Consider the following 18,154-nt stretch of genomic DNA (forward strand, 5'->3'; position numbering starts at 1 on the left):
ACTGTGTTGGATTATTCCATTTCTATTCTTGGATATAGACTGTGCAAATCTAGGGCTTTCAGATGACATCCTCACTGTCACTGTGTCACGCAAGAGGCCAGGTTTTGTAGCAAACCTGGTATTCCTGCAATGGGGATGATACAAACTGGAAAAGCCCCTTTTCTGTGTGCTGGTGATGGGCACGCAGTTCGCGAGTCGTGCAGGAGATGGGGGTGTTGCTCACGTTACCTTTGTCTTCCAGAGAAGGAAAGGGATTAGAGAGCACTGCTGCTTCACTCCTTGGCCCTGAGGCCTCTGCTAAGGGCCGGGAGATCCGGAGCGGGGAGATTTTAATAGACAGTCCCACATCATCAGTGGGACTTTGTCCGTGCATCCTATTAGTTAACAGTAATAAGCAGGCACTGATGACGGGTTTCTAGGCTTTTCTTTAGAAACACTAGCCCTACCCGTGGGTATGTGTCTGAGAAATGAGGGCCTGGGGTAATCTTGCTGACACAGTATGAACTGAATGTCTGGGATTGTCCCTGAGTGTGGCAGGTGTGGATGATATTCACAGAGGGTGACTTCAGTTGCAAGTAAGAGCTCTTCAGTCTGCAGGGTAGGAAAGACCTGGGGTGATGAAATTGCTGCCCTAAAACAAGTGTTGGTGAACACACCTGCGCATGAAGCCCATCACATTCTGTGCCATGCCCAGCACAGCTGGGCTCTTGTGACAAAAAGCGATGTGGTGGACACAAAGCAATGCCTTGTTCTGGCCGGATCTGGGAGAAGAGATGTGTCCACAAGTCCTGTCTTGGTGTGGGTGGGCTTTAGTCATGAAGGTGGGCTTTTGGATGCTGCTGCACAAATGAGTGGCTGATCTAGGTGTGAACAAGGACTAGGTCTTAAACAGTGTCCAGCAAGGCTAAGAAGATAAATGGGACTGGGTGGACTGCACAAAGGCAATTGCTAGCCCCACGGTAGCTTTTACTTTGTGGTGACAGGGGTTCTGGACATGCAGAGATCTTCAGGAGCAGCAATGAGCTGCTGCTGGGTCCAGAAGGACTGGAGAAACTTTAATCATAACATAAGGACAAGTTCTGTGTGTCACACCGCAGCCTCACTGTAGGAGGATGGCATTGGGTGGGCAGTGCATCCCTTCACAGTGCATAGCAACGGCAAGATCCAGGGGTGGCACGCGTGCCGCTGATGCCACGTACCTGGGGACACTGTTCTCGCAGCAGTCGATCTAGGGAGAGAGTTGAGGTCCTTCTCGTTCCCCGTACCATGTTGTTCCTTTACAAGCGGCAGGAGGGTGCAGTCTGTGCACAACAATGCCTGCCACAGGTGTGTGTAACTTGTGCAATCCCCACGCCCGCGTTTTTATGGATCAGCTCTGGCTGAGGCCCACGTCACTGCTCCCACACAAATGAAATGTCATCTCCTAAACATTTTGGCAGCGTGGTTTGAAAAGGAGCCGATTCCAAGCCAGAAATAACAACCGTTGGGTTGGGGGCGGGTGATTTGCTTCCCCTGCCCCCACCTCCCACTTTCCCTCTCTGCGTCGGGATTCGCGGCTCATGGGCAGGGCCGTGCCCGTGGGTACCCCACGGCGCTCCGGCTCGCTCAGCTGCCCCCCCCCCCCCGCCTTCCCGGAGCTGTTAGCGCTCTTCTCTTGCAAACCGGCTGACAGCACGGCCCCTCTTTTCACTCCTGCAGGACAGCCATTTAGCGACAGCTCCACCGTTTGCAGCAGCCAGCGGTGTTTGCGGTCCCCTCTTCCCTCCTCCAACTTGCTTCTCGCCCTCCCCGGCGGCAGCCGGGCTGCGCAGCCCGCCCCAGCCCGAGTTAGACGCTCTGCAGCGGGAGGTGGCTAAACGCGGGGCATCGGCTAGCGAGGAAACCCCACCGCATGGCCGTCCCCGATCCTTTCTCTGTGCCTCTCGCCCTCAGCATCCCGCCGGGCTGGAAGAGCCACGTTAGGCGGGGGAAACTGTTGAGCCGTCCCCGCTCGGGGACTGGCGGTGGAGGGGGAGAGACGGCGGGGAGAGCCGTGTAGTTGGTGGATCCGTCCTTAGACGGCCAAGAATGGCCGATGTGGTAAGTGGGAGGGTGGGACGATGAACAAAACGCTAATTATTGACACTTTTCAAAGGGGGGAGGAGGAGAACGGGGGAAGGTCGACCGTGGGTTTACTCTGAAGACAAAGTGCCGACGTGTTGCTGCAATGAATCGCTCCGGAGGGACGCGGCACAGGCACGGATGGCTACGACAGGGGTGACCCCCGCAAGGATGGGGGACGCCCCGCAGCCGCGGGAGGCGGCAGCCTGCCCTCTCCCCTTCGCACCGTGCGACGACTCGCACCTTGTCCGGGGGCTGAAGCTGCAAAGGCTCCTTGGGCTTTGCCGGCAGAACGCGGGTGTCCTGCCCGGGGGAAGTGTCGCATCCCTGCGATGGGAGCGGGAGCGCTGCGCTGCCGTGACCTAAAGAAATACGCTCCTTCCTCCCGACACGGTCCCGAGATACTGCTGCAGTGAGCTGCCTGCAGATACTGCCCTTTCTTGGTTATTCGCCCCCCCCCCCAATAAATCCTGCTAGTCTCCCTTCCTGGACGGTGGCAAGGTTGCTGGGATTCCCACGCACACGCGCGGGTTCCCAGGGCCGGGAGGCTCCGCTTGGGACGGGCACATCCACATGCCCGGAGCCGGCTCTGGAGCGGTGCTGCTGGATGGGCCGAGGCCGTGGGTACGCTCTTACACGCGGGGAGTCACCCAGGAGCCACTCATCCCAGCTGCGTTGCCTTGTGCCCCTTTCCCACATCCAGCCTTTGTGCATAGCCACGCGTGCACATATACAGGGTGTATCTATGCGTATATACATATCTACCGCTGTAAATACGAGTATATGTAAATACACATCAGGAGAAAGAGCGAATGACGGCTGCTTTGTTTGAGGCAGGAGCACACGTACCAAATCAGGAGAAAAGGCTGGGTGATGCTCCAGCTGATTCGGTGCGGCGCGGTGTCCCGCTCCCGCCCCCGGCCCCGCTCCCGGCCCCCGGCGGCGCGGCGCGGCGCAGCGCGGCTGGTGACTCGGTGGTGTATTTCAGCGGCGGCGGCGGCTTGGCAAGGCTCGGGGCTCCTCCCCCCGTGTGGTGTTACCCTCTCACTTGATCAAATCCTTGAACGTGAACAGTTTCACTGAAAAGCACTTTTCAAAAAAAAAAAAAAAAATCCACCAACAGTAGGGAACAGAATCCAACTACCGGGGAGAGAGTTTTTTTTTTCTTTTTTTCCTTCTTTCCTTTTTTTTTCTTTTTTTTTTTTTCCTGGTCATCGTCTCAGAGGCTGAGAAAGGGGGAAGAGAAAGAAGGAGGGCGAGAGAAAGAGGAGCCTTTTGCAAATACTAATTATTATAATTAGAATCTGGCCCCTTTCTCCTTAAAAAAAAAAAAGCCCTAAGCGCAGCGCCTCGTCCCCCCTCCCTCTCCAAGCCCCCCGACTCGCTCCGCAAAGGCATGGAGAAGGGGACCAACTGCTTTCCGACCTGCCACACCGTTTTCCTCGCCTGGACATGGCTCTTACTTCTCTCTTGGTGTTGCACCGGCGCCGAGATAACTTGCAGATCCTGCTCGTCTCCATCGCCCTCCTGGCCGTCCTCCTCGTCTCGCCTCAGGCAGGAGCAGCGACAGCCGCCGCCGCCGCCGCCGCCGCCGCGAGGATTACGGAGCCGGCCGGGCGGCCGAGCGCGGGGCTCGGCCGGGGCGGCGGCCGCCGCCGAGCCGCTGCCGGGCGGGGAGCCGGGGGGCCGCGCGGGGCCGCGGGGAGCGGCGCTCCGCTCGGCGGGGGCGGGCGGCGGCGCGCCCGGGGGCCGGGGCCCGGCGGCGCCGCGGACCCGGCGGAGCAGCGAGGGGCGCCGGGCGCTGCCGGCGGGCGGCAGCCGGGGGGTGCCCGCGGCCGAGGGGCAGCGCGGCGGCCGGGCTCAGCCCCGCGGGCCGCCGGAGGAGGGGAGAGCGGCGCGGCTGCGAGGGGCAGAGGAGCCGCGGCTGGGCAGCACCACCTTCGCGCTCACCGGGGATGCGGCGCACAACCAAGCCATGGTGCACTGGTCCGGCCACAACAGCAGCGTGAGTATCGCCCCGACCCGACCCGGCTGGGTTTGGCGGGGAGGGAGCCGCACGCCCGGCCGCCGGGCGGGACGGAGCCGCGCCTGGCGCTGCGGCCGGGGGTGCGGGGAGGAGAGGGGCGCTTGGCGGGCACCTCGCTCTTACGGCCGGGGGGAGGGGGGACACGCGAAGCGATGGCCGCCGAAAAAGAGAAAAGTTTTCCTGGGGAGAGGTGAAGGAGAATGGGAACGCTTTTCTCCCCCCCCTCCGCCCCCGAAGGCAGAGCTGTGGTCTCCGGGGCAGCGCGGTCGGAGCGCCGCCAAAGGGGCCGGGCTGGCCGGAGCCTTCTCCCTTGCGCAGGGAAGACCCCCGGCTCCCCGCTCCGGTCCGTCCCATGTGCCCGCACGGCCGGGTTCCCTTGCTCTCTGCCTCTTCATTTGTAATATACAGCTCGGCACGCTTCGCTGCCTCTGTGCCAGGGCATGAACGATGTACAGGGGCGGTGGAAAAGCCCTCCTGTTCCCCGCTCTGCCATGCTGGCGACGAGAGAGAGCCCACCGACTCGTTAAGGGGTGGAAAGCCCCACAGCACGTTAAGGGGCTCTGAAAGGAGGCAGGTAGCACAAGGGCAGTGAAAAGTTTATAAAAAATCGATGGCATCGCGTGCCTTCTCCCCGAAGTCAATAATAACGGGTCGCCGGGGTGTCCCTGGAAGTCTGTGGGACTGTGTGTGCATGTGGGGGGTGTCCCAAAAGCCCACATGCCGTCGTGCCGTGATAGTGCAGGGCCCTCCCTCACACTCTGCTTTGCAATGCCCAGCAGATGGCTGTGAACAGAACTTCAATTTTCTTTTAACTTGGTATCAGAAATACTATTTCCACTCTGATGTAAAGTCTGAGAACAGGTGTAATTTAAAGGACTCCAGGAAACCTTTATGTCTGGTGACAATATTCCCATTATTCTGATTATTATAGCTTGTCACTGCCTTGGAAATGCCTCTTTTATTGTTTTGCCACTACTGGAAATGGGCATAAAGCAATTAACAGCATGAAACAGATTGGCTGGATTTTCGGATACATTCTTCATGAAAGTTACTAGTCATTAAAAAGCAAATTGTCTATCTATCTACCTATGCATCAACTATAGCTTCATAATGTGCAATTCAACCACCTCTTTATTTTTTTTGACTGGAAGTTTTTCTCTCTATTTGTTATTACTTAGGCAATAATTCTGACAGCAATGTGGATGTTACTTTGATTTAACCAATTTTTTAAAGGCAGTTGTGTTTGCCAAACATGAATTCCACTCTCATTAAAGATGAAAGCAAACATTCAAGAGAAAACAGCTGCATGGTATATTTCAGCACTATGCTTGTCTCTAGGATTATTTATTTTTAATATAACATGGCATGTCATGAAGAAAACAACCTATATGCCCTCTCTTTTGTTTCATTTCAGTCCTAAATCAAGGGGTGTTGAGTAAAAGAAGCTAAGACACTCCCCCCCCATCCCTTCCCAGCATAGATTTCCAATAGTTTTGAGTATTTCTGGTTAAAGTAGCAGAGAAAACTGATTCTGTAGGCATTTGCAGGGGAAAGAAAGGGTGTTTTTTTCTAAAGTGCAGGTCAGAAAGTGATTTCCATAAAATTCCCCCTCCTTCCTTTGTTTCTTTTACAGAAATATGCCATTAAATAACTAGTTTCCTTTATTCTTTAACTCCAGGTGACCGAGAAGGGTAATAAAGGGAAACATCTCGATTGTTCGCAACTTTTCATTAAGATTTTGCACCTCAAGATACCATGCTTTGAAAGCTTCAAACTCAAAAGCACAAGCAAAAGCAAAAGACTGGTGTTTATTGCCAGTACAGCGTTTGTAGGAAGGAAAAGCAAGCATGTTAATAAATACTAGCTTTATCTTTGAGTGATTTTTCTAATATGAGGTTTAGCATCTGGAGACTTTTTCTTTCCTGTCTCTTGGAGAAAACACACTGCATTCAGTGATTAATTGTTGGCTTTTTTTAAACAGTGTAGAGGGAAAGTTAAATGCTTGAACCTCGCTCCTTTCATTTGTTAGCAGAGAAGGCTGAATCCAATGCCTGTTTTTCTGCTGCGGTTCGTTTTTACCTAATTCTACTGTTGGGGTGGCTGTGGCACAGGAACATCAAGCAAATTGCCCAAGGTCACTCAGGGAAACAGTGTGGCTTCTTTTGTCAGCCACATTGGTTCCCACTCTCTCGCATCAAAGCATATATTTTCTTAGGTCACAGTAGACGTAAAGCAGCAGGGAAGTGTATTGAAAATGGACAAAAGATATTAACTCATGTGTCATGATTATGCCAGATGACCTAGGAGAGCAGGTAGGACGTGTCTGTATGCTATTGTTTTCAGTCTATCAAAGTAGTAGCTTCGGCATTTTTTTTGTATTAAACCCACAATCAATCAAATTTCATGCAATGGAGCAGTGTGTTTCAAATCAGACGTTAGTGGTGGGGGTTTCCTAACAACTGGATGGATTTGCAAAGAAGAGGAAAGCATGGTAATAAAAAAATCAGGTTTTTACTGGGACATACAGATCTACAGACACTCCACAAAAGGGAGATCTTTGCAGCTGCTGCATGTCCTGTTACCTAGAATGTTAAAAACCTCCTGTGGTTTTTTTAAATTATTTTAAGAGCAACTTCCCCTCTGTCTCCTATCCCCCTTTTCTCCCATGTCCCTCAAATCTCAATTTAACTTATTAAAAAATAATCCCTTCCAGGCAACAAACTTTTGTTTTCTCCATTTGCAGATAGTGAGGTCAGGATTAGGATAGAGGCAAAAGGCTGGTGAGATCGGGGAATTTGGGTTCTCTGATTTGTCCTGCCCAGAAGCGTTTTCTGTGACCTTAGGAAAGACAATTAACCTCTCTGGATCTCCTCTTCCATGTTAAATGAGGATACTACTACTTAGCTACCACAAAGTGGTGGTGTGGAGCAGAATTCATTTCTGCTTTGTACAATACCTGAAGATCTTCAAGTGGAAATTGTTAGGAAAATGCAAAAATACTATTCTGTGTAGAAATGAGGTTTGTGTTCTCCGTGTTATTGCGAAGGGGACTTGGCTTAATTCAGTGTGTCTGATACTAGAAAAAGGAGACTTGGGCTTCAAGTATCAGTCTGCCCTAATAGAAGCATTTATTGAGGTCATTGAAGCTCTTCAGGGACCTGGTAGAGATCAGATAAAATGTTTTCTGGCTAAGGCTTTTCTGAAGGAAGAAGAATTTTTAGTGAAAACTACTATTATTCCCAGAAGATCATTCTTTTTTCAAAGCCATTCCTCTCTGAACACACACTGTGTGCAGATGTGCCATTCCGTGAGCAGTTGTATCCTCTATACTTGTTTTCTGTCTCTCTAGTGGTTATGTTATTGCATGAAATTTGTCCTCGTTCTACTCACCAGATGCTCTCTCCAACCTTCCTGTGAAGACGATCTGATTCGTCAGATTATCTTTCTTCCTTCCTTTCTCTTCCTGATTTCTAGGATAAGGACCTCCAGAAATAAGTAGCAGCACCTTTAATGCTGTTACAGCTTTAAATCTTGCTATCTTGTTTCTTGACAATAGTTTTTTCAAGAGATTTCAACAAGCTACAGTGGATAAAACACACTTACTCAGATTGCTCTCCTGATATGATCACCAGTGGAACGGTAAACAGTGACTGTTGTCATTAGGTTTCAGAGTTGTCACTCTGATGAATGTAGCTGTTTATAGGAAGTACTTAATTCTGCCCCTGCTTTTTCCACAATGGAAGTACTACAAATTCCGTGGTGTTGTGGGTGTTTTTTTTTCAATATAAAGAGCAAATATGCACATTTTTAGCTTTCTTTTAACCTCTAGAAGACATTTTCAATTCATTTTCTATGGAGAGGCCTCAGCTTATGATCAGAGTGTGCTTTAGCTATCACATCTCTACAGGCCTTTCTAGTAACCAGAGGCAAACTTCAGACATAAAGGTGAAGAAATGTGCTATAATGCCACAGTAAAAGCAGGAGAGGGCATTTGTCTAAGGCATGTGCAATATTGCAGGTTGCTTCAGCCAGGCCAAGTTCCTGTATGATCCTAGGGTTTGGATTTTTCATACTATGGGAAAAATGTCAGCAGTGCATATTTTTATCTCAGTGCAGTGCAGCAGTGCAGAAGATAAACCTGGAGCGGTATAGTGTGCCCAAGCGGTATAGCTGCTACTTGCGCAGACCACACAACTGCATTGATGCTTAGAGTATGATCTAGGCTCTGAAAGTTGGGGAAGGCAGATCAGAGCTGGTGAAAGACTGGGCTGGGGCCTTGTTTTGACTTGTCAGCCATGCTACACTGTTTTGTCCAGAGGTCCAGTCAGCCTGTGGCTGTCATATCTAGAATTAACGTGGTTGTGAGATTCACTCCAGGTCTGGGAATATGAGATGCCTTTGGGACAAGACTCTGGTAAAGAGGAGGCTGATAGTACTACAGTAGCCTACTGCCACCTGAAGTAGAGTTAGAAAGAAGATGAGGCTTATCTTATTGGTTGAAGAGGAATTAACATGTGGCAACAGCCACAACATACGTCAAATTGGACATTAGGAGGAGTTTCTTCTCAAAGAAAGCAGTGCAGCAAGGCACCAGAAAGTTTTGGGAACCTCTGTCTTTGGAGATTTTCAAGACTCACATAGACATGATCTGATGGTAACAACCCTGCTCTGAATGGGCTTGTGCGATTCTTTTCCCTCTGCTACCACTGATCCTCTTCCTTTACCCTGTGCAAGTTCTGAGGGCTGGCAGTGAAAAGCAGGTTGTACAAGTTCTCGCAGTGAAGCCTGTCTCTTCCGGGAATGATTCTTCTGAATGCTGTTGGCAGTGTTCTGGTGTGATCTGCTAATGTACTGGTGGTTTGATGCTGAGACATTACTCACTCCCATGGTGAATTGCAAACTGGGGAGGCTGATGGGCTTGCTGTGTGCCAGGTAGTTTTTCATTAAGATGCCTAGCAATGCAGTGTGTGATGGGCAGAACGAGATGGGCAATATTTGCAATTCCAAAGAGACTGCTATGCTTGGAAGGGTGGAAGGGGAGAAAATGAATCTTTACACAGGCAATGCTGCATTTAGTTGTCAGCCATGGGTGACTGCTCCAACAGTCCAGTTGGATTTCAGTCTAAAATGTTTACTCCTAGAGTGCAAGATGGTGACAGAGCAATCATATTCATTGTGCTGCATTTGGTAGATATTTTAATTGCTATTCTAGACTGTTTCTTTCTCAAATGGCTTTTGGCTAGGTTGTGGTCTCGTTGCCATTGAAGGTGGGGCAGCTGTGTCACGGTGTCTTGACGCATTACCACTTCTCCACTACCTTTAGTAATGAAGTTTGTCACTGAAGTCCTTCTCCAGGACTTTGCCAATCCATTTTTAATTAATATTCAAATAGAAGATGGGGAAATAAAAATTAAAGTCTTGCATGACAATTGCTTTTATGGTTGTGTTGAGTCAGTAGAGCAGGAAGAAGGTGTCTGGAAAATATTTTTTGGGTTATTTCTCTCCAGACTGGTTTCATTGCAAAGTCAGGTTGATGTCCAGTGGATGAGCCTTGATGTTGCTTGTGGACCCTGTGAAGCTGGCAGATTCCCTGGGCCATTACCTTGCCTAACACAGCAAGATGTCAATGTTCTTGTAGCTCAGAGCTCAGTAACAGAACTGCTCCTGTTCTAGGTGCCTGTCAGCAGTTTCCCTTCAGGCCTCAGCACTCAGACTTTTTCATGCTCAGGGATGAGGCCTAGGATTTGTGGCTAAGCTGTCACAGTGATTTAAATGCAAACAGAAACAGCTATGTGATTCTTTCATTAATTTTTTTATGGAAATCATTAATCCAATTAGGTGACAAAGTATTTTGAAAACGGGTTTGAGCAGATGATTGATGTTAGGCAGGAGAAATTTTTCCCAAAACGGAGGTGAGATGAGACAAATATTTTTTTAAATGCAAGGCTGTGGGAAGATGAAACTTTCTGAGAGTTTCCAAATTTATAGCTGGATTCATAGTAGAGATTTTAGAAAGAATACGAAAGCAGTGTCATCTAATGGGCAAAGCACAGGTTAAGGAGCAGAGGTCTTTAAAGTTGGTTGTACTAAAGGATACTAGAAGCCAGTCTTGCAAACAGTCAAGAATTTACTTAAGTCATACCATAGTGTCATGCTTCTTAAGCTCCCTGGATGTCTGTAGATAGAATGGAAGAGAGCAGTACATGCTTACCTGAGTCAGTACTCTCTTACAAATCCAGATTCATTTCAGGATTGAAGGCCAAGCCAGAGCTCATGGTTGGGATCAGCTGCAGGACAATTGCAAGGAACCTGTCAGTTATGGAGTTAAGGCTTGCATTTGGCTGGGATCTGGTCAAGTTTATCTTCCAGTGAGAATCTGTTTGAAGGTGCGGAGTCCAACCTGCCTCTAATCAGGACAGTAAATTAAATGGCATGTTCCTTGCAAAGCATTGAAAGCTGTAAATGCAGAAAGTCCCCAAAGCAGCAAAGTATTTGGTTGGATCCTAGTGTAAATTGATGTAGGATTGATCTAGGCCAGTTTACTGTAGTTGAGAATTCCACCTGCAGTATCCTACAGCAGTGAAAAGTGCGAGGTAAGAACGAAAAATGAGTACAGAGGCGAGGAAACATGGGGCAGTACAGCAGGGAGACCTGTGGGCCCTTTACATTCTCTGAATTACAGCCACAGGGCTGTGGGTGTATGAGCTTCTTTCTCTCTTGTGCACAACCCTTCCCTCTCTCTTGCTTGGCTCTGGGAGGTGAAGGTTTGACCCACACCGTAAGCCGTGCTGGAGCCTGATCTGGTGATGTACTTGGCAGAGCCCAAGTGGGATTTTAAGCTGAAATAACCCTTAGTTGGAAAATACTGCTTTGCTGAAGCCACACCTTTGCATGCAAGATTCTTGGTTTGCTTAAACACCCTGCAGGAATCCAAGGCAAACAGATTCCCAAATTCTAACTTCCCCTTAATGTCCAGTGAAAACTGCAGCATTGCTGTTAACATTTCCTCCATGCCAAAAGAAGAGCATGGCAGTATTTCTTTTCCTGCCTCTGTGGAGCATTGTGAGACTGAGGGAACTGAATAAAGTTTGCTGCATGTTTGAAGAACGTGGCTGTGCGGGTGTTAAACATATTTGATAAATAATCTGCTATGGAAATTTTAGGGTCAATTCCCAGCCATCGTGGCCAGCAGAGTCCCAGCATACAATAAAAATCAGAGAAGATAGATTGATGCTGAATAATTAAACCTCACTTTTTTTTCCTCCCTCTCAGTCCTGAAGGAGACCTGATTGCTCTCCCACTGAAATGAGTGGCGAAGCCCTCTTGTTCAAGGAGGGTCCCTGACACTGAGGCTGTCACGATGTTTTCTCCCCATCGTATTCCGATATGTGACACAAACGCTAGCCAGGCAGATCTGCAGAGCGCTACAGGGCCTCTGAGCCCAAAATAGCATCACTTTTAATTAGCTCCAGCGTCATTTGGACACCCTGGGGTGCAGGCTGTAGGAAAGGGTGCCGGGTTGCTGGTGCGTGAAAAGCAGAGCTGGGCGCTAGAGGGAGCGTGGGCATTTGCTAAAGGAAGGAAAATCCTGCGACGGACCGGGGGGGGAGCTGGGGCCGGGAACTGCGCGCTGGGAGGACAGACGCTGCTGAAATATTGATATGAAAACCCGCTCGGAGTCATCGACTCTGTGAAACTCCTGCTGTCTGGGGTTCCCTCTGCGTGAGAGGAAAATAGTCTTAGCATGCACTCGGCCGTGGTAAAGCATCCCCCCCCCGCCCCTTGCAGCTGATACCATCTCCTTTTTGTGTCGTCTCTAATTGCTGCCAAGCTTTTTCCTGAAGATGGGAGTCCCAATGCCGGGGTCTCTCATCTGCTCCGGTCCCCTCCAGCCTGAGTCCTGTGCTGGTACAATCACCAGTATCCCCCCAGCAACTGCTGGCAGTGCTGCTGGGTCGGGGGAAGGCGTGCTGGTCACCCTTACAGTGCCAGGAGGCAGCAATCCGAATGGTGGCAGTTCCTGACTGAAGCAGTGCGTACTCCCCATCTCCTCAACTGCCATGCCCCGTTTTGTCTCCGGGACTAGCCCCCGAGGATAGCTGTTGATAGACCTACTTTGCTGCTGATCTTCTCCCTCTCCGACACCAGTTCCAGCTGGTGCTGCTTCATTGCCCGGCTCCCTGGTGCCTGATCTGCAGAGGATATCCTCGTCCTGACAGGTCCCTGCCTCTGGGGACTCCGCAATATTTGGACCAACTTGAGGATGTTGCACAAGTCTTAACGTTTCTGTTCCTCTCTCCTTTTCTTTCTTGTGAGTGTGGGGGTACAGAAGGGACTGGAATTCATCCCAGCCACTGCACGGTGGGACAAAATAACATTTCTTCCTGGGAAAAGTGGTTGCACTTACTGGTGTCCTTGGGACTAAAATGGATGTTTGGGACTTGGAAAAACTAGGACTGAGCGACAGCAAATGACTGAGGTCAATGATGGGCTAAAGGTCTTGTGATCCTAAAAGCAACTGCTTTGGCACTGCTTCAGACACTACGTCAGTCTGTAGCATGTGGGTGCTGCTGGTACATTTTCAGTGGACAGTGATGCTGCTGATACGCTGCGGAAATGCATTGAGCCCCTTGCGGGGATTTGGTAGAGGACTCCCATGAGGGGTTAGTGGAGTGGAAGGCTTGAGCACAGAGCTCCTGCTGACTTTCAAGGCAGAGAGAAAGGCATGGGTTGAGTTCAGATGTCCATTCTTGGGGTGCCAGAGGAGAGCAGACTGTGCATGCAGGTTGTTTTCGTGATTTTTGGACTTGCCATTGTTCCTAATGGGGGTGTGCATTGCCCCATGCCTTGGCTTCCCTATCTACAAGGAAGAGTTAACTCATGCAGGGCTGTTGCTGAGGGTTAAAATGGATGGATATTTGCAAAAGTTGTTGGGTGGAAGAGAATGAATAAAACATGATTATTTAGCACTTGCCAAAAGTGCTTTAGGACCTCATGGGTGCAAGGAGGAATGAGCGGGACCTCTAATTGGTTGTTAGCCTTTCCCTGCAGCTTGTGCCTGATTGGAAACGCCCCCCCCAGCTGTGATCAACACAATCAAGTGCAGGCAAAGAGGGTTGCCTTACTTGCCTCTGTCAGAAGACTGGGGGGGGAATTCTTTCTGCAAAAGTTAAGGGGGTGGATGACTCTATATTTGTGGGCATTTCTCAGTTCTAGGCTTCCTGTCCTTCACCACCAAGCCCTGTCAATTTTGTGCTTACAGGGTGACAGACATTACTGTACTTATAAAGCTTTTATGCTGCCTGTTTCAGCTGTGTATTTCAAAGGTCACTAAAAGGAAGGTCAGTAGCATTAGTCTTATTTATTTAGTTTTTTTTGGTGGGATGTTGTTGTTTGTTTGGGTTGTTGTGTTTTTTTTTGAGAAACGGAGGCATATAAGACAGGAGGGATTTGCTCTGGATTGTGCTGCTGATCAGAACTAAAGTTGAAAGGCAAGTTTTCTGACTGCTGTCCCTCATTGATATGGCTTCTTAATGACAAAGGACTTATTTTACTTCATCTGCCACAGCTCAGATGCTGGGTGTATTTTCTTTTTAGAAGAGATTGGATGAAAGAAAGGAAAAATAGGTGAGAAGAGGAGCAAAGAGGGGGAAGAACAGGACTCTCAATAATAGAGAAGTGGCATGTGCTCAGCTAAAATCATTAACAGATTGATCAAGTCAAAGCACTGCAAAGTTCTGGCTGAAAGTGATTTAAGAGCATCTTTGTCTGCTGTTCTAATCCCTTTACCAACATGGCTTCACAGGTTGAGTTACTTCATAGCTCCTTTGGAGCTAGACGAGAATTGACGTAGCAAGACTGTGGGAGCCATGAATTTGGGCTTCCATTGGAAATAGACATAGGAGAGGGATCTCATCTGTCTGATGAGGGGGTTGGGAACTGACTCTGAATTATGTGGCTTATTTGTAATGGGTTGGAATAATTTAGGATGATAGTCATAGCAGGGCACATGTAGGTCTGTGTGCCTGTTTGTGCAATCTTGTCATGGGGTAATGTCGTAGGGTGCAAAGTTCAAGGGTCTTGTTACCTTTTGGAATCATTAAGGTGGCTTTCTCTCCCTTTGTATTACACTTCACAACCCAAGGGGAAAAGTCTCTGCCCCACACCAGGTGCAGGTGAAGGACTCCTGAGTGAGCCAGGGCAATAAATCTTGCTCCTGCCCTCTTGGATGGGGTTTGGGCTGGGTACCCCCATGTTGGTCTTCTGCAAGGTGGAGGGCTGGAGCAGTATGTGAAGGGTAGTGTCCTTGTTCTGCCACCTGCAGTGTCTTTCTACCTTTGTTGCCAATCAGCAAAATGTTGGTAGCACTTGACGCTATGGTGGGAGTGTGGATGGGGGGTGCAGAAGGGTATCTCGGGCTGGGGCCCTGCACTCCTGGACAGACCTACTATCTGAAATGGCATGAACTCTTGTGTTTGCAGTGGGACAGGGTTTTGCTTCTGTTTGGGTATTAAAAGCCTGGTGCAAGACACAGGACTGGTAAGCCTGCATGTAAAGGAGCATGGTGACCTTGCTCACAGTGTGTGGTGGGACAAGCAGACAGGCAGACCTGCGTATTGGGCAGGTCTCTGAAAACCACATTTGCAATCTGGCCTGAAAAAAGGCTTGCCTATGAGGTGGTGAGATTGCAAACCAATATGATAGCCATGCTACTTAAGAGAACAGTTATTTTAGAAGAGGGAGAATATTTATCCTTTGTGTACTTTGGCAACTATTGGAGCAACACCAGGAGAAAGCCCCATGCAGTCACAGTGTCCATATCGGGTGTTATGGAGATATAATAGAGGTGGTTCAACTGTCGTTGGCCAGACTTTTCTGGGTAGCTCAACGTTAAACAGAAGAGCTTTCAGAAAAGCGTGGGATATGGAATATGGCAGAAAAAGATTTGGCCAGGACACCCCACTGGATTATGATATCTGCTGAATATTTCTGAGGCTCTACCCCAGTAGCTGCACTGAACACTTAATTATCTGGCCTGTGAGAACTGTCCGCTCTCTGAAGGATCAGAAAATGAGTAAAATGCCTGGTCATTTTGTTAAGCAACAGGAGTTAGTCATCACTTATCACTTAACTGCTTGCCCTTCCAGGACTCTGCTCTCTCTCAGTGTTTTCTTTCATCTCTGTTGTGATCCCTCATTCTCCTGCCCATTTGGAGGAGTAAATAGTGGCACATGGTGTACTTGGCTGAGCATTACAGGTGTGCTGGAGGGCCAGAGCCCTGCCATCTATGAGAATGGACACTGGGTGACCAATGGTTCAGGCCAGGTATTATTTTGGAACCTGCTTCTTCACTCAGCTGAACTTAGAGGAACTCTCTATCTCTGCGACCTTTTTCTCCCCTGTTGAATTAAGTTCAAATTGGTCAACAGATTCGAAAGTTACCCCTCCCATGCTAACTCACAAGACAGCATGGTCTGTTGTGTCCAAAGCTGAAACTTTGTTTCTTTTTGAAGGCAACCTAAAACAGCTACTGCATCAGCACTGAGGAGGTCTTAATTAACTTAAATAATATTGTTCACCATTGTTTTTTGCCAGCCTGCCTGGGAACTCTGTTCCTTTAATCAAAAGGCAACATCGCTGGCAGTGTAGCATTCTCAGTTTGCTTGTACCGCATCTCTTTGTTGCAGGCTCAATTCTACCCTCTCTTGCTTTTAATTAATTAAAGATTATCTTCATTACTTGTTCCAACCTCATATGCTACAGGTAACAAAGCCTGCCTTTCTGAGTTGCGCTGAGGTTTTGTTCTGGTGGCTCTTAGCTTTCTGTGTGCTTTTTTTTTCTGGTTCGTGTGGTGGGTTTTTTTTTATTTTTTTTTTTTTTTTTTTTTCTTTCTTCCTGTAGTACTACTGGAAATGGGCAATAAACTGGATTGGGGAGAAGGTGTCTTAGTGTAAACTCACAGAAAGGGGAAAGAGGCAGGTCTAACTCCAGCACTGAGGAATGAGATCAGATGTTAGATGGCAAAATAAAATATTAGATCATTTGAAAATGCTATGTCTTCTGTAAAATGGGAGATTCTCATCTTCTTCCCCAAAGACAAAGGTTAATAGTCATGAAAGTCATTGACTAGTGAAGGCTGTTCTCAGACTGGGGCCTGAATGAGCTGCAGAGATTTCTTCATGTGCTCATCCTAGTGGAGACAAAGCTGAGAGGCAAGAGCTCATCCATGGGAAGTGTGAGGACACAGGAGTGATTTGATATGTATGTAAAAGCATGTAGTGCTGTTGTTTCTGTTTCACAGTTCATGGGGAAACACTTTGTCTAACACTGTGCACTCTTACCTATGAGAGTTGTTTGTAACATTTATTGCCCCTGGTAGCTAACAGGTTTATCAGTACAAAACTTGCTGTACCTGTGTTTATCAAAATGAGCTGCATGTGGGCACCTGAGAGGAGGATGGGAAGGGACAGAGTGGAGCTTCCTGGGCTTTTTACATCTTTTAAAATCCCATTTCAATCACTGTGTGCTTATAAAAAATGTGTTTTAGAAATGTAGAAGATAGTATGCCTACGTTTACATGTGTGTAAGGGTATGTGACCTGATAACCATAGAACTAGGTATATAACTATTTAACTAGATAAAATGTAGGTCCGTGTAACCAGAGATGATTTGGGGCCATAGTCTGATTCTGCCTGCTTTTCCTCTGTTCCTTCTCTCCTGCTATAGCTCATGTGCTCTGATCCCTTTATATGGGATTGCAGGTCCCTTTCTTCTTCCTTTGCTATGGCCTTTGGACAGTGGCAGTGACTCATGGTATGAGTCAGGAGTGAAGGTTTTTTCTGTGCCTGGCATGGCTGGATCTTGGCAGCCCTGTTATGCACCAAGTTCCTTAGGTTGAATGTGGCTGTTCATGTGCTTTCAGTTCTGCTCTGCTCTCATCTGCAGCTCTAACTGATCAGCAGATGGGAGGGAATGGTAGCAAGGTGGAAAAGAGCTGGCAATTAGTTGGGGTCTGTCCTTGCAACCTTTTCTGTCCTGAGCTAAAAGCATTTTTTCAGAAAATGCCTGTGGAGTTGTAGGGTTTGGAGAGATAAGTAGAAAGCTGTGCTTAATGGTAAACATTTGGGAAGAAGAAAGGCTGCTTCCCACTCCCTGTCACTGCCCCCCCGGTGTATGTATAGCACCTTGCACAAATCTTGTGTCTTTAAAGTATGCTGTACATAATACAGATGGAATAACCTTGCTATTTGTTTTTGCTGGCATATACGGAATTTGAACTCCTTGAAGAGGAGGCAGTGTGCGCATTCCCTACCAGCCTGTTCCTGCAGACCACAGATGATCAGTTGTGGTGGGGAAGATGTGGCCTTTTCTGTTGTTTTTGTCTTTTTGACACCGGCCTGTGCTAGCCTGTGGGATGACATGCTGGTCAGTTTTTTCTCACTTTTTCCTTCCTGAATGTGAGGCCAAAAGCTGTTTTGCTCCTGCATGATAGTCCCCTGTGGTGAATTTGTGCTGACAGACAGTGCTGGCTACAGGAATGCTGGTAGCTATTTCAGGTTCATTCTTTATTTAAATGCTCTCCCTCCAGAGGCAGGCTTGTGCTTGACTTGTACTGATGCATTTTCCTTGTGCATCCTTCTGCTATGGCAGCTCCTGCCCAGGGCAGGGACAGAGAATGAACCTAATGGAAGGAATGAGCACCAGAAGAAAAAAAAAGAAGTCCCCTGAGCAAGACACACACAACTACTGGGAACTTAAGCAGTATTTTGATGCTATGCTGCTTTGTGGCTAAGTCTAGCCCCCACTGGGAGAGAAAGGAGGAAAGTGATTATTTGGAATCAGTGTGCAAGTGTCTGGGACATGGTCAATTCAGGTTAGATGTGCCATGGCTGAATGATATTTGGAGTTGTCTCAGACATGAACTGGGCAGAGAAATGCTGTCAGGAGGCTTTTCTCCTACTTATTTAGGTTGATAGAGTTGAATGGGTCATTCTCACCTGCCAGGGTGCATAGATTGCTGTCATGCGA

At 48.4% G+C, this 18,154-nt stretch overlaps 1 protein-coding gene across 1 annotated transcript in view; it reads left to right on the top strand.

The window, feature by feature from the left end:
• The first annotated feature begins 3,323 nt into the window (after positions 1 to 3,323).
• The window catches only part of SORCS3 (sortilin related VPS10 domain containing receptor 3), a 315,097-nt gene continuing 300,266 nt past the window's right edge, over positions 3,324 to 18,154 (top strand). The window contains exon 1 of the mRNA XM_069796927.1: positions 3,324 to 4,105. Coding sequence (XP_069653028.1) covers positions 3,497 to 4,105 — 609 coding nt within the window. The 5' untranslated portion in view covers positions 3,324 to 3,496. The remainder of the gene's footprint in view (positions 4,106 to 18,154) is intronic.

The sequence above is a fragment of the Haliaeetus albicilla genome, chromosome 11 (assembly GCF_947461875.1).
Source record: "Haliaeetus albicilla chromosome 11, bHalAlb1.1, whole genome shotgun sequence".
Taxonomy (NCBI): domain Eukaryota; kingdom Metazoa; phylum Chordata; class Aves; order Accipitriformes; family Accipitridae; genus Haliaeetus; species Haliaeetus albicilla.